Source organism: Carcharodon carcharias, chromosome 10 (genome assembly GCF_017639515.1).
Source record: "Carcharodon carcharias isolate sCarCar2 chromosome 10, sCarCar2.pri, whole genome shotgun sequence".
Classification (NCBI taxonomy): Eukaryota; Metazoa; Chordata; class Chondrichthyes; order Lamniformes; family Lamnidae; genus Carcharodon; species Carcharodon carcharias.
In genome coordinates, this window is record NC_054476.1 from 160200870 (window position 1) to 160225593 (window position 24724).

General features: G+C 40.1%; 1 protein-coding gene across 1 annotated transcript in view; it reads left to right on the forward strand.

Annotated features, from left to right (window-relative positions):
- nufip2 (nuclear FMR1 interacting protein 2) overlaps positions 1-24724 on the forward strand; it is a 41880-nt gene that overhangs the window by 596 nt on the left and 16560 nt on the right. Inside the window, exon 2 of the mRNA XM_041197002.1 lies at positions 6712-8424. Coding sequence (XP_041052936.1) covers positions 6712-8424 — 1713 coding nt within the window. The remainder of the gene's footprint in view (positions 1-6711; positions 8425-24724) is intronic.

A 24724-nucleotide genomic window follows, 5' to 3' on the forward strand; every position in this document is an offset into this window, starting at 1 on the left:
GTGTGTGTGTTTTTTTTTTGCCGGCGTGGAGAGGTAGGCCCTGGCCCTCCCGGCCCCGGCTGGGATGATGCCGGCTTACTGGAATGTTCTTCAGCTGCCATTTCCTGTCCGCCATGTTGGAGGAGCCACACACACAGACACACAGTCACAGTCATACACACGCACACACACACACTGGATGGTAATTTTATTTTAAATAACACCCGCCCCTCTCTCTCTCTTCCCCCCCCACCGCCCCCAAACAATATTACAAAAGAGAGTATATTGCTATTTTTGTCTTTTAAGGTTACTCCACCTTTTCTTCAGAGACTAAATCATTCTGGACGTTAAGGAGGAGGAGGAAGTATTGCAGCAGCTCTCTCTTTCCCCTTCCCCCCCCCCCCTCCCCCTCCCCTTTTCCACTCTCCACTCCCGATGTTTTTTTTTGTTTTTTTTTACTTTTATACCGCCGTCCCATTTTTTTTGGTCTTTTAAAGGTACCCAACCCTTGAATGTTGTCACTCTTTCCCCCCCCCCCCCCCCCCCGCCAAAGCGTTTTCCAGTATCATCTCGGTGCTTTATTCCCTTCTTCGCCCCCCCCCCCCCCTTACATTCGAAATGGGTTCATAACATGAACCGACATCCCTTGAATAGTTCTCTCTCTTCCCGCCCCCCTCCCCCAAGATTGAAGCGAAATATATATTGACGATTTTGCAAAGGTTTTTGCTTGAGTTTTTTTTTGGTGGGGCTGGGGGTTTGGGGGGGAGGGGGTGGTCACTATTTGGCAGGTGCAGTGTGCGGCACAGACTCAGCTTTGCAACGTGGGAAAGCCTAAATGAGGACAGGGTTACATTCCCGAACTCTCAACACTTCTTTTGAAACTCTTGAATTCTCGCAAATATTTCTTTAAACCTTTAGGATAAATTATTTTAGTATGTCTTAAAGTATATTTCAGGAATGTTTGTGGAACCAAACCGCATTTTTAAGGCCTTACCAAACCCTACTTAAGGGAAAGGAGAGACGCAGAAGGCTGGCAAAATGCATAGTACTCACGAAATAACCTGATATGACTTGTTTGACTTCCATTGTTTTAGTTATCGGATAACTTACAAAAATTGATTTCATATCGTTAATGCGATTTTTATCTTCTCTGATTTTTAAATCCAATAGTATTTAGCCCAGTCACACATTGTCATTGTTAAACGTGTAAGATTGAACTATGCAGTTCATACTTATAACCACACTGGATTTAAGTTTGTGTGTAATATGATTTATAGGCATACTTTCAAAAATATCTGAAATGGTGAGTGCCCAATAATATTAGGTCATTTCTAAATCTGTACCATGCCATTACAAAAGCTAAACGCCTGAATGCTAGTAAATTTGAATTAACTGTTTTGAGCTTTACACTTGCATTCGAGGTAACCAGTGCGCACAGTAATATTTAATGACTTTTAATCTTAATTCCAGCAGTGGTTGTGTGGGATCTAGGGGGTTGGTGTTAAATGTGAAGAGTCACCATGTTAGCATTAACCATTGCTTGGTGAGACAGCTTGGACCAGACCCTGTCATGTTCCAGTTCGGTATCTGTTCACCATTGTTGTAATAATCAGCTTGTAGAAGTGAGCTTCCCTCTAAGTGGAGCTTGCCACTGCCAGTTTTTCTCTGTATAGAATCTCTCAAATTTGACAATGCTGACTTTATTCCATTGATCTAAATTTGATATCCATAATTTTAAATTGTTCTAGACATGTAAAAATGTAAATAAATGCCCTTTAAGTTTATTTAAAATAGATTTTATTCTGCTATAATATTTTTGCCTAAAACATTGCTACTCACTTTACCTTTGACAGTAATGGAAGTTGGAATGAAAAACAGACTATTGCTGATGCTGTTTCATGGTACCTTGCTTATGGCCAGCACGGTCATTAATGTAGAAATTCAGTTATAGGATTTGTAGCTAGGCGGGTACTGGAAATTACTTAAAAGTACAAAAGTTATTTTAATAACAAATGATTTTCTTGGTTTATAAGAGCCATTAATCCTGTTTCAGGTTCCCAATCGACTGCCAGCAAATCAAAACATTATTTACTCTGCTTGGGTTTCTCTGTATTGGGTCTTTTTTTTATGACTCCCTTTATGGGTCATCTAATGAAAGTTGTAGATCTCTAACTTGTATAAACAGTCCAGTCTGATCCTCCTTGGCATGTCCAATATGGTATATGGTTTTCTTTTGGCCTATCTGCTGGTGCTTGCAAAGGCAGGCTCTTCATGATTTCGTTCAAGTTTTAGAATTTGTATTCAAGGTGCCTGAAAGCAAGGGACTTTGTGCCTTAGCTCATCAGCTGAAACCCTCATCCATGCCTTTGCCGCCCCTCAACTTATTTCAAGGCACTTCTGGTTGGCCTCTCATGCTTCTACCCTTTGAACTTGAGATGGTCCAAAATTTTGCCTATGTCCTAATTCATACCAAGTCCTGTTCACCCATCATCTCATCCTGCTCGCTGACCCACACTGGCTGCTGATTAAGCTGCAGTTTTATAATTTGCATCCTTGTTTTCAAATCCCTTTTTGGCCTCACCCCTCCCTGTCTCTGTAATGTCCTCCAGTCACCAAACCCTCAGATGTCTGGTCTCTTGAGCATCCTGCTTGTAATCGCTCCATCCTTGGTGGCCAGACCTTCAACTGCCAAGGCCCTAAGCTCTGGAACTCCATCCCTATGTATCTCTGCCTCTCTTTTTCTCTCCCCCTACTTTAAGACACTTCATAAATCCTATCTTTTTGACCAACCTATTGGCCATCTGTTCTAGAACCACCTTATGTGGCTAGGTGTCAAAACAATTGTTAAAGATGCTATATAAATACAAGTTCTTAATTAAGACAGGTATCTGGACATTGTGTGGCACAGCCTTTAAAGCAAGATTTATGTGGAACCAAAACTTCAAGCATAATATGGAGAAATTATGAGAAAGACAATGCTGTTAGATTCTCCTTTTAATCCAATTAAGCTTTAGTTCCTTTTGCTTCAAACTAAACTGCCCCTTGTTTATTTGTACTTCACTTTTTGAACTTCTGTATTTCTATATCAAAGGTTTAGTAAATTAGATATTTAAGACAGAAGGCAGGCTGATGATTCATGATCTGTTCTGTTAGATGTAACTCTTAATTTCATTGAAGACAGTGAACAGGTCCAAGGAAGTTTCTAGCGTTGGTTTGAAGTTTGCTCGATTTACTCCTCTATAGTTGGCTGGAAGTCACACTTTTATTTCAGTAATAGCTTTACTGTAATAAAATTATAAAGCTAGGGTACAGCATTTTCTTCAAATACAATATTGTTTAATTTTCTACTGCTGAATTCCTTTTTGTAAATGATCTTTGAAAAGGTTACTTTAAATCTTATCTTTCTGAGGCTCTCATGGTTCACTTGTGGAACATAAATTGATATATTACAGGTCTAACCTGTTTATGGATGAAAGTTTAGATGAATAAATTGCCTCAAAGTTACATTTTCATCTTGGGAAGATTTTTGACAATATTCAAAAGAAAATTGAGTTATATCTTTTAGCATACTTGCCCATTGTGCCTCAATTTGGATATTCATACCAGCAAGTCTTTGTAAAAAGAAAAGTAAAACTTCATTGTAGGTTAGCAAAATACTGTCCATTTGTGTTTTTGCATTGGCAATTCTGTCTATTGCTTCTGAAAAGTTTCGTGATCCGTTAATTTCCTTGTGCTCAAAGTCCATAAGACATAGGAGCAGAAATTAGACCATTTGGCCTATCGCGTCTGCTCCGCCATTCAGTCATGGCTGATTAGTTTCTCAACCCCATTCTCCCACCTTATGGTGGTCATATGGTGGAGCAGTGTGATAGACTAATTTGGGATTAGAAAAGAGGCTTTGACCTCGATATATTAAGTCTACCAAAAAAGATTATTGAACTTTTAACTGTTAGTTATGCCCCTTAACCAATATGGCTAACTTAAAATGTCTTGATTCTGAGGTGTTAACTTCTATTGTGAAATCTTTTTTAAAAGAAGTCAAACTTTGAAAATACTTGTTCTTATTATAACAGTAGTAATGTCCTCCTGCAGACTCTGTTGTGCTGTTCAGAACAGAGGTCATGGGTAAACTGTTGCTGTAATTACATGGGCCATTTAATGAGACATTATAGAAATTTAATATAGTTGCCTGTTTGTTTTATTTGCAGACTTCTGTATTGCATGCTTTTACTCCCTTATTTAAGAAAATAGCACCATAGAATCTTCAGGTATGGAGTTGTGCAGTCCTGCATCAGCTGCTAACTTCAAGAAACTTAAGCAACTCTTAATATCTAGAGATTTTGGTCAGTCTTTTTAAGTTTCTGCTCTTAAATTTTATATTTGTACCCAAAGCAATCCAAGCACTTTCATGGAGTCACCTGCTCCAGATCATCACATGAGCCAGTCCAGGGAGAAGGAGAACTCATTCGGCAGCTCTCCGTGGAGGCAAAAGTTGAATGTTTGTCTTACACCAAAGAAAGCTTAACGTTTAAATATATGTACATAAAACAGAGCTCTTTAAATTATTAGTACCTTAAATTAAAAGCACATTAAAATGCCAGACTTTCCTTCCCCTTGAAGTCACATTAATGTGGCAGAGAGAAAGCTTTATTCAGCAACTGGTTCACGCTGTACCTGATCAACTGCTTGGCAGGAAGGCAAAATATGTATCCCCTATTTCACATGCTCTTAACTTGAGCGCAGCAAATTTTAAGTAGGGACAAATTAATGAAAATTACATATTCTGGCCAAACCTTTGCTGTTAGTTTCTCAGTCTTTCAGTTTGCATTCTTCATTATGTACTCCAGTCCCTGGAGAGTCTCTAGCACTCACTCAGAAATCCATCACAGTCATAAGTTGTTGTGTGAAATGAGGATCTGCTAATGTCCAGTGGGGAAATATTAATGACTGAATAGTGATCTATCAGAGTTTACCAATGTGTGCTAAACTTTGTACAATGGCGGGCTTCTTTTTTTTATCTTTTTTTTTAAACTGAGCCTGAAGCTGAAGTACTTTGAATAAAAAGGCATGCTCCTCTAGGCCCACAGTGAGCAGCGCATCCTTCGCTGCCCCACTGATTTTTTTCCTATGCACCAGTTCTGTGACTGCCTAAACAAGGCTGCTAAATTGTGGACTGTACGCTAATGAAAAAATAAAGGAAAAGATCTCTATGTATTATGCATTTGCATCTTCAAATGCTCCAAAATGCTTCATTGCTAATTAATTAGTTCTAAAGTTTAGTTTCTGTTGTGTGCACAAGGTGTTACAAAGAAGATCAACGACAAGTTAGTACTACACTGAAGAATCAGCTTAGGTTGTGCTTAGTACAGCTCGAACCTGCAATCTTTAAGGGCAACGTTGCCATCCCTGAGCCAAGCTAACCATGTTGGAGTTAATGAAGAACCAAAAATATAAAGCAATTTTTTAATCCGTGTGCTTCCATCAACTTTTAGTCTGTTTCTCCAATACCCTTATATTCAAATAGTAAATCTCCTTTACAACTTAGATCTTGCTCCTACTAATTTGAGCTCTCTTTCGCCATGCCTGTTTTGCTAGGCTTCCTATCAGCAGTAGGAACCTATACTAAAGGCAGGGCAATATTTGATTTTAAATACCTCTGACATCTTGAGAGATACTCCTGTGGTAGAGCAAGATAGGGAAGATGTGATGTGCATGTCAGACAATCCTGTCTTTGTCCTTTTGGAGAAGTAGAGTACTGCATGTTCTGTCAGCTGGTGTGTCATTCCTCTAAATACTATGACATTTAAGTGGGAACTTTTATTCTCAATTTAACTCAGGAGGCTTGTTTGGACTAGAGTAGGGAGGGACAGTTTCCATTTAAACACTAAAACCTGTGAGAAGCAAGCACGTTACTAGCTGCTACTGTTCCAATCCTCCACCAATTCTGTTATCTTCTAATGATTCCACTTAACTGAATAAATCAAGTTCATACCATTCTTACATTTTCCTCCCTGTTTCTCTTCCCCTGCTCTTCTCCACGCTCTTTTATAGATGTATATTTCTCAACTTGTATAGCGAGTTTATATAACAGTTTTTGAGGATGGTGTTAGGTTATTGATCTTCCTCCTATTTTGAGTGACATTGTGGTAGAGTATGTTCACCAGTGGCTTGGTCTAAAGTCAATTATTTAGCTATGCTTTATGACTGTTTCTTATTATTGTTACTTCCATACTATAGATTTTGGGAGTTTAACAAGACCCGTAGAGTATCTTCAATTTTGATTCTCCTCATGCTGTAATTGGTGTTTGATTTCTCATCACATGATGTACTTAACATAAATTCCAGCAGTTAGTTCTCAAGCTGAATCTTATAGTACAGAAGAAGGGCTGGTTTAGTTGATGAGAATTTTCACATTTTCTGTTTGCTTATAATGAGTGAGTTAGAATTCTATTAATAAATAACCCGTTGAAGTTTATCATAAATAGAATTGTGTGCTTTTTTTTGTCCCGTTTGTAGTTTTAGGATTTTCCTCTGCTCCTGTACCATGTGGATCTCAGTACTCTTGGGTATCGTGTAGAAATGCTGTGTCAGAGGTTAACTTGTGTGCCCCTACATTTGAATACAATTAATTGCATAGTACGCTTGAAATACTAGAGAATCTTGCAGTCCCAACAACTAAGCTACTTTAATTTAGAAATGTAATTAAGATTTAACCTTTTGTCTCTTTTTTAGGTTTTGAAGAATTAAATGGTGATGCTGGATCGGAAGGCGAGTCTGAATTTGTAGCAAGCCAGGATACCGAAGAAGTAAATTTGATTTCTTCCAGCGCAACTAATGGCAGGAAGCAATTTTTAGACACTAATTTCAACCCCAGGCACACAACAAAAACTATCGCATATAACAGAGTGGGTAGTAAAACAAAGAATTATAATCAAAAGAACAGTATGGACAAAAAGAATGACAAAGTCTTTGAGAATAAATCTAGGGATAGCAGATCAATTGAGAAAAAGGAAGCATTATCATTTCTCAATGGTGTTATAACTAGCAGCTCTGGGTATATTACAAATGGATTTTCTGTCAAGAATTCAGCTGACAATGATGGTAGTGGATCTGAGAGTGGTTACACCACACCGAAGAAACGTAAAGGCAGGAGGAATAGCGACAAAGGTGTTGAGAACTTAAATTTGTTTCAAGATAAAATCATGCAGCACGAGGGGAATCCACTCGCCCCAAAGTTGGATCTTGAAAATGCCAAACTTGAGGTACCTGAGCAGAAGGCAAATCGTCTGGAAAATTCTAAGCCTAGTGGTAGGTATGAACTTACAGCAGTTAGTCCAGCTGGAGCTCGTGGGAAAATGGGAGCTGGTGAAACCCAGCGGAAAAACTCTGATGGGAAACCTAGTGGTGGTAAAAAATACGAAGACCGACCTAAATCAAAGGCAGCATCTGTAACTTCAAAGGAAGACTCTTGGACACTCTTTAAACCGCCTCCAGTCTTCCCAGTGGACAACAGTAGTGCAAAAATTGTTCCCAAGATTAGTTATGCAAGTAAAGTTAAAGAGAACCTCAACAAATCACCCTCAAATCAGTCACTGGCTGTGGACACTCAGGCACAAGCTTCAGGTCGTTTGTCACAGGTTCCCATGTCTGCTGTGAAAGCTGTCACCTCATCTAGCTTTTCCAATGGTTTGGCTTCAGGAGTGACTGATGGGCATATTGGTGTTTCAGGAGTCCAGACAGTTGCTGCTGCTAATACTGTAGTGCCTGCCTCATCTGGGAGTGAGACCTCAGTGTCCCCTGATGGCACAGACCCAGTGGCCACGGAACAAAGGAAGCAGGGTCTCTTTTTCTACCCTTCAAATATGCAATCTGTGCTTCCTAGCACGACGCAGGTGGAGCTGCCATCACAGACAACTCAGCAAAACCTGGGGGATATTTTCCAGAACCAATGGGGATTATCTTTTATAAATGAGCCAAGTGCTGGCCCTGAGCTAGCCACTGCAAGATCTGTGGACAACCCACCTCTGGAGGTGACATTTCAAGCTGAATGTGCTGCCACTTTGGTCTCACAGGGTGCTGAACTGCTGTCATCAGGATCTGAAATTCCTGTGTTTCCAAAGGCTTATGAACTAGACAAACGGACTAGCCCTCAGGTTCTCAGCAGTGTTGTGAAGACTGCCACAGTGGCTGTTAGTGTTTCTGCTGAGGGCATGGCCTTGCCTACGGAGCCACATGTTAGTGAACTGCAAAAGATGGCTGCTACAAGCCAAAGTGCAATAGTTTTTGTCCCAAAGGACTTTGGGAGTGAGACACCACAACACGCCTCTTCTACCAATGCTTTGGTGCCATCAGCCAAAGATCACCCAAGGTACCACAGAGGCTTTGACAGAAAAGACAGCTTTGGGTCATTTGACTTGAAATCCGCTGTTATGTATCACACTAAAGGTAATATGTCAACAGAGCTTGCACAGAAATGAAAATTGGGTGTTGTAATGCAGCTCCTTTTCTGAGGATCTCATAGCATTGAGAACAGGGATTTTTGCTAATCTTAATAGGCTTCAAGCACCGTTTTTTAGTGTCCAGTGAATAGCTTTATTCAGTGAGTTCCAATTTTTGACACATGACTAAAAGTTTGCAATGAGATTGGGTTTGACTTTAGTCCAATTGCATATCAAGTCATGACCCTGATAGTTAATAGGGTGGGAAGACACATTTTCCACCATTGAAATTGTGGTTTGTTTTTAGTTATGTTTTATCTAAATTATTTTTAACAATATATGGTATGCACAAGGATTTTTGCCATGGGCAGCATTTATGCCTTTGTAAAGGTAGTGGTTGCCTTCATGAATACAACTGTGTGACCTACTAGGCCATTTCAGAGGCCATTTGTGAGTCACCTGGAGTCACTTTACCCAGACTGGGTAAGGATGATAGATTTCCTTCCCTGAAGGACACTATTGAACCAGATGTGGTTTGTTTTTTGACAGTCATTATTTCTAATAAAACGAGATTATGAAGCTAGCTTTTTATTCCAGATTTATTTAATTACCTGAATATAAATCCCCCAATTGCCATACTGTGATTTGAGCCCATGTTTCTGGATTAATAGTCCAGTAACATAACTGCTATACTATCCTACCCTCTTCCACCATTAAATTCTGTTTGCTTTGAATTGATTTGGCGCTTTCTGAATTATTTTTTAACATTGCTAAAGCTAACGTACATTATGTACAAGGATTAGACACATATGCTTTTCTTCAGGCCTGCTCTTGAGCTTTGATTTGCTTCAAAATTTGGGTAGACCTTCATTTACAATTTGAAATTGGAGCATTTACACATGTAGTACTGCAAAGATGTGGTGTAGAACAAAGCCTACGTTAAGACAAAGCAGAATGAAACCTGTTTAAGAAATGGGTTTCTTGAAGTGAAATGACCTTGTGTTTTTTCCCAAAATTGAATTCTACAGCTTGAGTCTGGAGGAAATATCTGGGAAATTTGTAGCTGGATTAGATGAAAGGCTTTAGTAACTGAATATAAATCTTGCCTGATCAAGAGAGTTGCATAAATCTTTCCACTGGAAGTTGTATGCTACCAGCCACCTATTTTGTTTCTGGCAACACACTAGCAGTTTTTGTTAGTGGTAATTCTTCTATTGGTCTAAAGTGCAAACCAGGTTTTGTCAATGTGTGGTCTTCACATTTGAGCCTGATCCTGTTCTTCACACTGCTTGTGCTTGTTTCCAGCAGGGTAATTTAATAACACTCAAAAGCAGGAATCTTGAGTGAGGTTTTTATTTAGTCCTTTCTTTAAGGCCCCCCCCCCCCCCCCCCCCCCCAAACCCAACACCCCCTGTGCTTTACTTGAGGATATTGAGACCAAATATGCTGCCCACCTAGCTGAAATAAAGTCAATGCAGTCCAGGGGATGAATCTGAATCCAGCTTGAGCTATACTTTAGTACCATGTCAAGAGGTGTATTTGCCAACAAGGCATTGAAATACATGGTTTGATGACAAGTTTGTGCTTGAGACTCAGTTTCAATGAATAAACAAAAACTTGCATTGATTTGAACCCCTAATGTAATAAAATATCCCAAGGTGTTTTACAAGGGTGTTAGAAACAATATTTGACACTGAGTCACAAGAGGTATTAGAACAAAATTTTGGTTAGAGATAGGTTTTAACATGTGTCTTAGAGGAGGAAAGAGAAGCGCTGAGCTATGGGGAGGGAATGCCAGAGGTTGGGACCTAGGCTGCTGATGCACAGCTGTCAGTGGTGAAATGATTAATTTCGGAAACACTTGAGGCCAGAGTGCAGTGATCTGGAGGGGTTGAAGGAAATTGAGATATGAAGTGCCAAAGCCATGGAGGGATTTGAAAACGAGGGTGAGAATTTTTAATTTGAGACATTTTGACCAGAAGCCAATGTCAATACATGTTTGGACTCAGGCAGCAGAGTTTTGAATGACTTCAGGTCTGCAGAAAGTGGGAGGCCGGACAGGAGCCCATTGGAATAAATGAGTTTAAAGGCTATCAAAGCCATGCATGAGGGTTTCAGCAGCAGATAAAACTGGGGCAAGGATGAAGTTGGGTGATATGGAAGAAATAGGTAGTCTTGGTGGGGATGTATGGTGGGAAGTTTTATCTCAGGGAAACTAACACCACGGTTGCGAACAAGATGTGGTCGTTGTCAAGGACTGAAGACATGACTTCTATCATCCTAGTATTTAATTGGAGGAAATTTCTGCTCATCCAATACTGAATGTTGGACAATCAGTCAGACTGTTTAGAAATAGGTGAAGACTCGAGGGGTGGAAGAGGTGTAACTCTTTTTTAGTAGCCCCCAGTAATGCTCTTAAGTTGTTTAACCAGGTGACTAAGTGAGTTGTTTGGTAATGAGAGGGGAGATGAGTATATAGCAAGGGAATGATTAGGATCGGAAAGAGTAATAGTTTTTGTGGAGACAAGGGTATTAAAGGTGATGGAAAGCTGCTGCTGAGATGGCATGATGCATTAAAGGCCAAAGGCTAGATAGTTGGGAATTTGAGAGCACAGAGCTAAGCACTTGAGGGAAAGTTTTTTCCTAGGATCGAACACAGAAAAAGTGGGAGGGTAATGTGGTTAGAGAGCAATACAAGGAAATGACCAGAGATTGCCTTATCAGTGATTGTAATGATAGGAATAGTGAAGGCACATGTGATGACAAGATTGATGAGTTGTCTGTGTATGCATGTAAGAAAGTTTATATGAAGGGAGGGAAGGGGGGCTATTAAACTTGAGAGGAAAGCAGATGAGTTGAGATGGAGGTTGAAATAGCTGATAAGTCATTCAGTACAGAGTGAAGAAAGCAGAGGAGTTATGAGAAGTTTGGACTGATATTTGGGTGGCTGAAAGAACAACTGTGTAAATTGTGGAACAAGGTGAGATGCTGAAAGAGGAATTTGGCAGAAGAGAAAGGGGAGTGACCAAGGTGTGATTTAGAGATGAGAGCCTTACCACGGTTGCAATGGTTTGAGTGGGGCAAGTGATGGAAAGTATAGCTGGACCAGGAAGCTTTGTTAAGGGGAGGCTGTGTGTGAGTGAAGTAATAACTTTTTCTATATTTTATATGTATATAGATGTCAGAATTCCTATTGATCAGACCTCAGTTAGGAACTTTAATTGCCAAATCTTTAAATTGATTGAGTAGCCTGCTGTGATCTTCCTAGTACTGCTAATACTGGGATGGTAAGTCCATCCCAGTTGCAATTGACAAATGTCTACTGATCAAATCTATATCTACCCCTGCTGTTGAGCAGTATCAAATTTATGTAGCTTGCGCTGGTTATGTTAGCTAATTAAAGTCAAGCTCTTCAAATCAGTTGTTATAGTTATCATGAAATGCATTGGTTTCAAATATTAGAATGTGAAAGTGGGGAATAACCCTGAAGGCAACAGTCAAAATGATTGCAAGAGGACAGTCAGAAATAAAATTTATACTTACAGCTGATACGATGTGTTAATTCCAAGTTCAACTCAACTAACAGAATCAAGTCACTTTTGAACCATGTATCCCGACAGGGTGCTTATGATAGTCAGATGGACGGTTGATGGGGCATGGGGAGATGCAAGGGAAGGGAGAAAATCTGTTCAACTGGCTCCTGGTCATTAGTGCTCTAACTCTACACTATTTGATAAAAGCAAAATACTGTGGATGTGGGAAATCAAACAAAAACAAAAATAACTGGGAAAACTCAGGTCTGACAGCATCCGCGGAGTGAAATACAGTTAAAGTTTTGAGTCTGTATGACTCTTCATCAGAACTAAGGAAAAATAGAAATGAGGTGAAATATAAGCTGTTTGAGGGGGGTGGGAAAGTAGAGCTGGAAAGAGGGCCAGTGATAGGTGGAGGCTAAGAAGAAATTGCCAAAGATGTCATAGACAAAAGGACAAAGGGGTGTTGACGGTAGTGATATTAGCTAAGGGCAAAGGAATATGTTAATGGTGACTTTAGGGGTAGAAGGCAGGGCGAGCAAGTGACAGATGGCCCGAATGGGGGTAGGGGGAAGGGATCGAAATAGGCTAAAAGGTGGAGATAAAACAATGGATGGAAATAATTTTTAAAATAATAGAAATAGGTGGAAAAAGAAATATATATATAAAATTTTTTAAAATTTTAGAGAAAAGGGGGTGGGGATGGAGGAAAGACTTCATGATCTGAAGTTGTTGAACTCAATGTTAAGTCCAGAAGGCTGTAAAGTACCTAATCGGACGATGATGTGCTATTCCTCCAGCTTGTGTTGAGCTTCACTGGAACATTGCAGCAGGCCAAGGATGGACATGTGGGCATGAGAGCAGGGTGGTGTGTTGAAATGTCAAGCGACAGGGAGGTCTGGGTCATGCTTGCGGACGGACCGAAGGAGTTCCACAAAGCGGTCACCCAGTCTGCGTTTGGTGTCTCCAATGTAGAGGAGACCGCATTGGGAGCAGCAAATGCAGCAGACTAAATTGAAGGAAGTGCAAGTTAAGTGCTGCTTCACTTGAAAGGAGTGTTTGGGCCCTTGGACGGTGCATGGGAAGGTGCAGTGGGAGGGGTTTGAGGTGTGGGGGATGATGGAGGAGTGGACCAGGGTGTCCCGGAGGGAACGGTCCCTAAGGAATGTCGGGGTGAAGGGAAGATGTGTTTGGTGGTGGCATTGTGTTGGAGGTGGAGGATGATCCTTTGAATGCATAGGATGGTGGGGTGATAAGTGAGGACAAGGGGGACCCTATCATGGTTCTGGGAGGAAGAGGAAGGTGTTAGGGCAGATGCGTGGGAGATAAGCCAGACACAGTTGAGGGCCCTGTCAACCACAGTAGGTGGAAAACCTCGGTTAAGGAAGAAGGAAGGCATGTCAGATGAACTGTTTTGGAAAGTGACATCATCAGAACAGATGCGACAGAGGCGAAGGAACTGAGAGAATGGGATGGAGTCCTTACAGGAAGCAGGGTGTGAGGAGCTGTAGTCGAGGTAGCTGTGGGAGTCAGTAGGCTTGTAATGGATATTGGTGGACAGTTTATCACTCCTTTCAAGTGAAGCAGCAATTCACTTGCACTTCCCTCAATTTAGTCTACTGCATTTGCCGCTCCCAATGTGGTCTCGTCTACATTGGAGAGACCAAATGCAGACTGGGTGACCGCTTTGCGGAACACCTTCGGTCTGTCCGCAAGCATGACCCAGACCTCCCTGTCATTTACCATTTCAATACACCACCTTGCTCTCATGCCCACATGCCCGTCCTTGGCTTGCTGCAATGTTCTAGTGAAGCTCAACGCAAACTGGAGGAACAGCACCTCATCTTCCAATTAGGCACTTTACACTCTCCTCCATCCCCACCCCCTTTTTCAATCCCCTTTTTTCTAATTTTTTAATATATACTCTTTTCCCACCTATTTCAATTACTTTTAAATTTCCATCCATTGTTTTATCTCCACCTTTTAGCCTATTTCGATCCCTTCCCCGCCTCACCCCACCAGGGCCATCTGTCCCTTGCTCATCCTGCTTTCTACCCTTAATGTCACCATTAGCACATTCCTTAGCTAATATCACCACTGTCAACACCCCTTTGTCCTTTTGTCTATGACATCTTTGGCAGTCTCTTTGCATCCACCTATCACTGGCCCACTATCCAGCTCTACCTGTCCCACCCCCCTCTACCAGCTTACATTTCACCTCATTTCTCTATTTCCTTAGTTCTGATGAAGAGCCATATGGACTCAAAACATTAACTGTATTCCACTCTGTAGATGCTGTCAAGCCTGCTGAGTTTTTCCAGCTATTTTTGTCTGCTATTTGATGTCTAATTGCCCCAACTAGAGAAAAATGTAATAGAAATGGTCTGCAAGAAGATAAGTGTCCTTCCAGTGTTTATATCTTGCAAGTATGATAAATACTGATTCTTAGAGTTTTTTGAAATGCATATCTGCAATAAAAATGTTAGTTCAGTTCATTTTGATGAGGGTGATTTGAAAATAACCACCTGTGCCACCGCAGATTGCTCTGTCTTACCAGCATAATTGCAAGTTATGTCCACATATTTAGTAAAAGTCTGAGTGGGCATGAAGTGATTGTCTTTATTGAGGGGAAGAGAGAAGTGTCCAATTGCGGCAATGAGTTTGAATCACTAAAATATTAATGGAGTTTGGTAAGTGCAGGTAAAGTGCATAGTACCAAGTTCTTCCTCCCCTGTCTGAGTAGGGTACAATAATTGTTAAAACTCCTTGTGGGGAGATATTAGAATCCTTGGTGTATTTTCCCACCTGCCACAGAGCTCCACCTTCAGTGAGGTGCTGTTTAGCTGATATCAGTGATGAGATTGAACAATCAACGGGTTGGCACCCTTTTTGGCCCTAATTGCAAACTGGGAGGTCTCCAAGCCAGGCAACATCAATCTTATCAATTAAGGGACAAGAGTAGTAAACTAAAAATTCAAATGACTTACCGTATGATTTTGTTAAACCTTTGGCATGCATTTCATATTAAAGGTTTCTCCCACAAATGCATAGAAATAACTCTTGAAGAAATATAAATAGGTTTTAGACAAATGCGGAAAGATGAATATGTTGTAATTTCCTGAAGAAATGTTTAATTTGGAGGCAAGCCTTTGTGCACAAATAATTATCCTCGATTGACAGGCACCTATTTTGATCACTTAATGACCATGTGGTCAAAATTTTGAAAAGAGCATTCTCATGTTTATCCTGGGCAGTTTCAAGCCCATGTGCCTCTGGTGCCTCCTACAGGCACTGTAATTTGGGGCCCTTTTAGTACTTTTTTTTTCATGCACCCCACATGGACTGCTTTGACAATATTTTTTAATGGAATTGTGTGCATTCCACATAATCTGCAGTTTAGTTTTGAAGATTGATTAGGTATGGTTTATTTTGAAATAGTTTGCAGTCTTATACACCTTTTTAATTTCCAGCACTTACTGCCCTATTTGGCATGTAGTTAAAAATACTGCCGGTGGCAAAATCACTAATTAAACCCAAAAAATTAGACATGCTACCTTAGTGTCCTTTGGAAGTGGATACAGCCTAATGTAACGGAGTGGAACTTGAGGTTTGTCATCCACATTTATTATCTTATGGAAGATAAGTTGTCATTTTCATTTTTGAGCTGGGGCGGTAAAAGACTTCAGAAACGCAAACTTTTCCCCCACAACTCCTAATTCAGCTCAGGGTATGCATTTTTATAAGAGATAGACCTTGTGGTCTTAATGGGACACTCCAGTTTAGTAGAACAATACATTGCATGACACATGGTTACAACCCTGTCCTTGCAAAATTATGCAGCTTCCAATTTATCAACAGACAGGCACTGAAAATCAAATTAAATAGAGAAGTAAATAATGCTTATTTGTATTCTGAATTTGATAGAGCAAGCGCTAGTTAACGTTTTGTTGCAGGAGTTTCTAGAGCAGTTGACTGCATAATTTGTAATTAGACATGTTTGGTTGTTATTGAGATGTGAAATTATGATTCCTATCTTAAAGAAAATTAAATTGAATTCCAGATTTAATCCTAACTCAAAGAACAAAGCAAATTACAGCACAGGAACAGGCCCTTTGGCCCTCCAAGCCTGCGCCGACCATATTGCCCGTCAACTAAAACATTTTGCACTTCCGGTGTCTGTATCCCTCTATTCCCATCCTATTCATGTATTTGTCAAGCTGCCTCTTAAACACCACTATCGTACCTACTTCTTCATCTCCTCTGGCAGCGAATTCCAGACACTCACTATCCTGTGTTTTTAAAAAAAACTTGTCCCACACATCTCCTCTATAGTTTTCTCCTCTCACCTTAAATCTATGTCCCCTAGTAATTGACTCTTCCACCCTGGGAAAAAGCTTCTGACTATCTACTCTGTCCATGCCACTCAATTTTGTAAACTTCTATCAAGTCGCCCTTCAATCTCCGTTGCTCTAGTGAGAGCAATCCGAGTTTCTCCAACCTCTCCTCATAGATAATAACCTCCAGACCAGGCAGCATCCTGGTAAATCACCTCTGCACTGCCTCCATATCCTTCTGGTAAGGTGGTGACCAGAATTGCACACAATATTCCAAGTATGGCCTAACCAAGGTTCTAGACAGCTGCAGCATGACTTCCCAGCTTTTATACTCAATACCCCTGCCAATGAAGGCAAGCATGCCATATGCCTTCCTGACTACCTTATCCACCTGCGTTACCACTTTCAGTGACCTGTAGACCTGTACACCCAAATCCCTCTGCCCATTGATGCACTTAAGGGTTCTGCCACTTACTGTATAATTCCTGCCTGCATTAGATCTTCCAAAATGCATTACCTTGCATTTGTCCGGATTAAACTCCATCTGCCATTTCTCCGCCCAAGTCTCCAACCGATCTATATCCCAATAGTATCCTTTGACAACCTTCTTCACTATCTGCAACTCCTCCAACCTTAATGTTGTCTGCGAACTTACTAATTAGCCCAGTTACGTTTTCCTCCAAATCATTTATGCATACTACAAACAGCAAGGTTCCAGCACTGATCCCTGCGGAACTCCACTAATCACAGCTCTCCATTCAGAAAAGCACCCTTCCATTGCTACCCTCTGTCTTCTATGACCAAGCCAATTCTGTATCCATCTTGCCAGCTCACCTCTGATCCCGTGCTACTTTACCTTCTGTACCAGTCTGCTATGAGGGACCTTGTCAAAGGCCTTACTGAAATCCATGTATATAACATCCACTGCCCTTCCATCGTCGATCATCTTTGTCACTTCCTCCAGAAACTAGATCAAGTTAGTGAGACACGACCTCCCCTTCACAAAACCATGCTGCCTCTCACTAATACGCCTATTTGCTTCCAAATGGTAGTAAATCATGTCACGAAGAATCTTCTCCAATAATTTCCCTACCACTGATGTAAGGCTCACTGGCCTGTAATTTCCTTTTATATTAAAACAAAAATTGAGTTCAACTTAATATGGTTGCACAATGCATGGTGCATTAAACCATAAGCAATAGCGGAAGTCCATATCTGGTATTTTACGGCAGTGTTTTCCTAATTTATGCAGTGGTGTGGAGGTGACTTTAGTGTGGAGTGTAAAGCTTACAGCTAAACTTTGCACAGCTAATTTAAACCAGTTAGAGACCTTCAAATTCACAGTTGAAGGCTCTTGTCTCTGCATGATGTGAAAGCTACTGTATATCTGCAGTGCTCTTTATTGTGTTCAGTCCTTTTCTCCCCAATGCCCTCTTTCTACCCCCCATCCCCATATCTAAGCCATTTGTCTTTTCCTGTGAGTTGGCCAAGAATAACTTTTGTTATCTGACCACCTTTACCTGTAAAGGAAAAGCAGTTAAACTACTACAGTAGAGCTGTTTTTGATCCAGCCTGGCCTCTCAAGGTCTGTGCTCAAGAATTCATTGTAGCGAAGTAATGCAAACAGCAATACCTTGAGGTTAATTAGAGGCCAACTGTTGATGTTTCTAAAAGTTGACGGTTGTTTGTAATTCTTCTGCTTGATAAAAGCAATACAATTATGTTTTTTGACTGCCTGAAATGCACATTGAATGCAAAGCTTCAGTATGCACCTCCACTTGATGTTGCTCACTGAGTCAGTGGTTAGACTTTGCAAGAATGGGTGCTAGGTTTTGTAACTGGAGAGAAGTTCACATCCCTACTAGAAAAATAATTCATAGATTCCTAAGATTTTACAGGACAGTAAATGTTTTTTGATGGAACCCCAGAAAATTGTTTTTGGTGTACACAACTTACGAGCATATAAGATTGGAGCAGAAGTAGGCCATTCGACCCCTCGAGCCTGCTCTGTCATTCCATGAGATCATGACTGATCTGTTTGTGTTTCGAGTTCCACATTCCCATTCACCCCTGATAATCTTTGATTCCACTGCCTTAAAAATATTCAGTGACTCTGCCTTCGGAGGCAGAGTTCCAAAATCACAACCCTCAAATAATTTCTCCTCATTTCTGCCCTATAAGGGCGATCCTTAATTTTAAAAGTGTCCCATAGTTCTGGACTCACTCACAAGAGGAAATATCCTTTTCCATGTCCACCTTGTCAAGACCATTCAGGAACTTGTATACTTCAATCAAGTCACCTCTCACTCCTCTAAATTCCAGTGGAAACAAACCCAGCCTGTACAGCCTATCCTCCTAAAACCACTCACTTAATTCTAGGTAACAATCTAGTAAACCTCTTCTGAACTGCCTCCCAACGCATTTACATCCGTCCTTAAATAAGCAGACTAAAACTGCGCACTATTCGAGATGCGATTTCACCAATGCCTTGTTTAACTGAGGCACAACTTTCTTTTTTATGTTTAATTTCTCTCATCATAAAGGATAGCATTCCATTAACCGCCTTGATTACATGCCATACCTGCATACTAACTTTTTGTGGCTCATGCACGCGAACATCTAGATCCCTCTGCACATCTGAATTCTGCATTCGTTCTCCGTTTAAGTAATACTTTGTTTTTACTCTTCCTGTCAAAGTGAACTTCACATTTTCCCACATTATACTCCATCTGCCAGATTTTTGCCCACTCACTCAACTTATCTATATCTGTCTGCAAACTCCTTATGTCTTTTCCTACCTAGTTTTCTCACCTGCAAATTTAGCTACCATGCCTTCACTCCCCTCATCTAAGTCATTAATATAAATTGTAAAAAGTTGAGGCCTCTGCAGGACTCTACTCGTCACACCCTGGCAAAGACTGATTTATGCATTGGTTTCTGCCAGCCAGCCAATCTTCTATCCATGCTAGAATGTTACCCCCTACACCATGAGCTTTTATTTTCTGCAGTAACCTTTTGACATTTATCAAATGCTTTCTGGAAATCCAAGTACAGCATGTCTGCAGGCTCCTCTCTATCCACCGCACATGTTACTCCTTCAAAGAACTCTAATAAATTGGTTAAACATGACTTTGCTTTCACAAAACAATGCTGACTCTTCCTGATTTACCTTGAACTTGCCCAGCAGTAACCTCTTTATCGACTCTTAACACCTTCCCCGTGACACATGTCAAGCTAACTGGCCTATAGTTTCCTGTTTCCTGTTTTCTACCTCCCTCCACTCTTGAATAGAGGGGTTATGTTTGCTACTTTCCAGATTGATTGAATCTTTCCAGAATCTAGGGAATTTTGGTAAATTTAATATCCAACGCATCTATTACCTTATTAGCCACCTCTTAAGACCCTAGGATGAAGTCCATCAGGACCCAGAGACTTGTCAGGCCGCAGCTCCATCAGTTTGCTCAGTACTGCTTACCTAGTGATTGTAATTTCACCAATTTTCCCTCTCCCCTCCATCTCCCGATGCCAGCTATTACTGGAATGTTTTTTGTATCCTCTATAATGAAGGTAGAAGCAAAATATTTGTTCATTTCATCTGTTATTTCCTTATTATCTACTATTAACTCCCCATTCTCTCTCTCCAGAGGATGAACACTCACTTCACTTTTTTCCTTCTTAAATACCTGTAGAAACTTTTGCTATCTTTTACATTTCTAGCTAGCTTCTCTCATACTCAAATTTCTTTCCCCTGATTAAACTATGTCATTCTCTGCTGTTTTTTATATTCTGACCAATTCATCTGACCTGCCACTCATCTTTGCACACTTGTATGTTTTTTCTTTTAAGTTTGATGCTTTCTCTAACTTTAGTTAACCATGGTAGTGTATTCTCACTTCAGAATTTTTCTTTACTCAGAATAAGTATATTCTTATTCTGAAATATCCCTTAAATGCCTGCCACTGCTTCTCTATTGATCTGTCCCCTTAGCTTGGTATCCCGGTTCGCTTCAGCCGGCTCAGCTTTCTTGCTCACAAAATTGCCTTTATTTAAATTTAAACTTACTAGTCTTCGACCCACTCTTCTCCCTTTCAAACCGAATGTAAAATTCAATCATATATTCTGTCCCAGAAATAAAAAGCAACAAAGGAGTGCCAACAATAGGTAGCAAGAAAATGGCAGACTTGTTAATGAATTCTTTGCATACACTTTCATGGAAGAAAGAGGACATAAGTATCAAAAGTAAAGGGGAGGAAGTTAGTGGATTTCACAAAGCTAATGATACTGAAGATGCCATTCAGCTGTGATTTGTTTTATGGATATGAAGCTTGAGGCCATTAGGTGCAAGTGTGCTGCAAAAGTTCATGTGTAGGTAAGTGAAGTGTGACACCTAACATTAGAAGGAAAGAATGTATAATTTGCAAGTTCTGGAGTACTTTTATAAAGCTTAGCTGCTGACCAGACTTATGGTAATCATTGTAGTGAAATGGTCCTAATATTCCTGAGGCCAGTCAATTTGAAAAGTTTGCAGGTTACTGGGTGTTTGTAAATTTCAGGTTGAGACATTTGGATGAATTGAGCATGTTTGTGTATCGAAAGATTACATAGAAGTAGAGTGCAGTTGGGCAGAAGCTTCAAAGATGCATTTCTTGAATTTCATCTTAGTTGCTGGAAGCATCAAAAGTATTCTGGCACCAACATATCTTCCATGCATGCTCCAGAAACTTTGTAACACTAATGGAGAACTCCAAGGCCAAATACTTCTGAGTCTGTCACATTTCATGGGATCAGCAGGAGCTCCTGTCATTTTCCCACCACCCAAGCCACAAGCTGTGAAACCAAGAAACCAACTGAAAAGGCATAAATTGCACTGAAATGTTGGGCACTCCTTTGAAAGTGATCCATGTCTAAACAATTTGCTTAATCTTTAGGTATGATCCTGGCCTTGTAATGGGTCCATATGCCTCTTCAGTAGCATGTTTTCACTCAGCCCCTCTTGAGGGTCAGGGGCAAGAAAACTTTGGCATTCGGAGATCCTGTACTGGCCTTGCACCAGTGATCTTGTAGAATGCAGCCCCTTACAAGGGCTGGAAGGAGTACTAAAGGTATGGCTTGTCTTGGCTTAATTTCTAGCACACTATTGTCTGAGTTATAGCAAGAGTGTACTGAAAGGGCAATTATATATAGATTTATACTCTAAAGAAAATTGGAAAAAGTTGAAGTGGCAACACTTGGAATCAATTGTAAAGGCAAAGAAAGGCTAGCAAGTGGCATGTGCTTAACTAGTTATTTTAGTTATATTTGAAATTGTTTCTCCAGTCTTCACTCAATTAGTCCAGCACCAAAAATAGTTTTAACTTGGCTCTGAAAAGTTTATTTTTAGAACTCAAATGCTTCCAATTAAAATTAACTAACAGATGTGCCAGCTGTACTCATGAGCTTGATATTTTCTTAAATATCCTTTTGATGTCTTAACTACAGAATCTTAAATAAAATTAATAATCGGTAAAACTAATTTTGCTAGACAAGTATGTCATGGTTGTGTTGTCTTAATTTGATTTCTGTACATGTGTGAATATTGAATGCTATTATACTTTAGATGGGTAGAAGCAACCAAGATCTCTGCTTTTGATCAATACCCAGTCATCTTGATGGAAAGCCTGCAATTGTGGTTACTGTATGGTGACCAGCTTATGCTAGTTACAGTGAATAGTTTGCTGATGGTTCCTGTTGTCTTTGTGCCCCTGCATGAGGTACCCAAGGGTTGCACATATCCACGGTTCCGACATCAATTTGATTTGCATAGTACTTTTTTAACATGGAAATATTTCAAGGTACTTCACAGTAGCCAGCGATAGAAGAATTATTGGTAGAGGACCAAAGACGAGGGGGCTTAGAGGGAATTTGTGTGGGTCTTGGCAGGTGAAGACATCAATGCTGAGATGAAGATAATGGGTATGCACATTATTTGATGTGAAGGATTGTATGGCCATAGGGAGTTGGAGATGTTGGGGGCAAAGTTACTTGGGTTAGGATTTTTAATGAGGTATTGGGGCAAACAGGCCGATGTTATGTCAGTGAGAGCAGGAGTAATGAGTGAGTTTAGTGGGTTAGGATATGAGCACTTTTAAATGCACCTTTTAGGGCTAATTGTACACCTTGATAACTGGACATTACATTATGTACATTTCTTTCTCATGTCAGTACGCTGAGGCCAGTTGTAATGCTCAATCTGCTGCCTCCTCTGATATCTGCCAGTACAAACCCAGAAGTAAACCAAGAACCTTTTTTTCGTTTGCTTAGTCTTTGTCAAGTAAAGCATCACAGGTTCTCTGATCAAGTTTCTGGTGCACTTCACATTTTTAAGAGCTTCTACGTAAGTATCAAAGCATTCCTTGTGGGGAGTTTTCTTGCCATTGTACCTCACTTCTGAACAGGGTAGCTGTTGAATAGCTGAATTTTCTCACTAATGTCCCAATGATATAAATATGAAAGTTATTCCTAAGATTGGTCTATGTCGTTTTAAAACTGTGCGCTAAATGGCACATGTCCAATATGACTGTGGATTATTTGATAGGTCTAGACATTGGTTTGGAAGAGTTGCTCTTTTATATGTGAGGAAATGTCACTACATTTTTCTTGATCGCTCTCCTGAAAATACTGACCTCTTGCTGAGATGTTTCCCTGTGCTTTGGGTGCCTCAACCAGGTAGCAGTTATGACTCTTTACAATGAGTTGCTGCAGACAATTTGGTCATAGGCTATCGTAATCCATGTGTGTAATTCTGTCATGGGTCATTACTTACTAGGAGCTGACGTTGTGACATTTTTTTCTCCCCTCTAATGTAGGACAAATGCCAACTGTAACACCCCTTCAGTCATCCTAGCTAAAATTAGCTAATTTAAGACCAACCATCAAGTGAGAGTCTTTCATGGTTCAACGACTCCGAGATAAACTACCTAAACCAATAGAGTTTTGTGGAAATTTTTATAAAGGCATTGGATGTTATGTTTAGTCATCAAACCAATTGAACTTTGCTGTTCACACTTGTCATTCAGATCTATTTAAATTTTAAAAGTCACTATACATAATTTTGAAACACAGAAATTTGAATGCCTCTTTGAAAGCAGCTTTGTTGAATAAGACTGTCACAAGGTAAAAGCATATAGGGAGCTACAATAATACAGTAATACCAGTGCATATCATTTCAATCTGTTTTCACTATTCTAGAAGCAATATTTTAAATGCATTGCAATGTTGGGGAGAAATATTCCAAACAAAAACATTTTACTCATTATACCAAAATATTGCACATGGTGTACTTTAAAGGATTGTTTTCCAGGGAAATTTATGAATCTCCTTAAGTTAGCATCAAGCCAACAAGTTAAAAATAGCGATCTCTATGCCATAGTATTTCCTATATTTTTTAAATTTCAGAATGTCTTGTTTCATTTACAGCAAAAGCCTGGCAGTGCTTTGGCTTTTTTGTCAAATCTGGTGGTATTTACTTGTTTCACGGCAAATAATGATCAAAGGGAAAATATACACAATTGATGTGTACCGGTGAGAGGATCAAAGTATCTAAAGAGAAAGGGAAGTTTAGGGCAGTACTTTGCTTAAAGTACCCTTCATTCTGTGCAGAAAGTTTAAACTCCCAAAAATTTTGTTTTTCCTTTAAAGTGCTCCTATCACTGAAGTCTTGAAACAGCATAAAGCCACAGAGGGAAGCTTGACTTCGTCAGCCCCCTTTAGTGTAAGAAAATTAGCCCTTTTTTTAATAAGCAAGGAGACATTCTTACATAAAGTGTTTATGGCTGCTGCCCTTAATTGTGCAAAAAGTTTAAGTGGAAAATTAGGAAGAAAGCTGATCTCCTGCACTTGTAGGCTTAGAACCCCTATTTGATTTTGATGTTGGGTTCCAGAAGCCCAAGAAAAAATTGCCACCCAATTTTCAGGTATGTCTAAAGGTGGCTGTAGCAGGGTGAATTTAGTCTGATAGATTGGAGCCAGGGTGACGTTATGCAGTTCATCTATACAAGCCATCAGATCTACATCTGTTTAGTTTCACTGTATACAGTTTAAGTTTACTTGATTATCTTTACAAACTATATTTGATGTAAAAGGGATCTGTTATCTATGTTTCTGCTATCCTCCATAGTGGAGGAAAAATATACCTCTAGCCTTTTAAGGAATAGAAATTTAGTATAATTCCAGTGCAGTGGTCAGGATTTTTAAATCTAGTATTGATTTCTCAATGACCCTCCTTTTTCCCATCTTATCTTTCTCTCAGGCATTTTTCTGTTCAATTCCTTACCTTCATGACCTAGACCAATATTAATCTTGGCATAGCAGCCTCTGTCAATTAGAATCATAGCGCAGTACAGCACAGGAGGTAATTTGGCCCATCAAGTCTGTGGCGCTTTTGAAACACAGTCCACTCAGT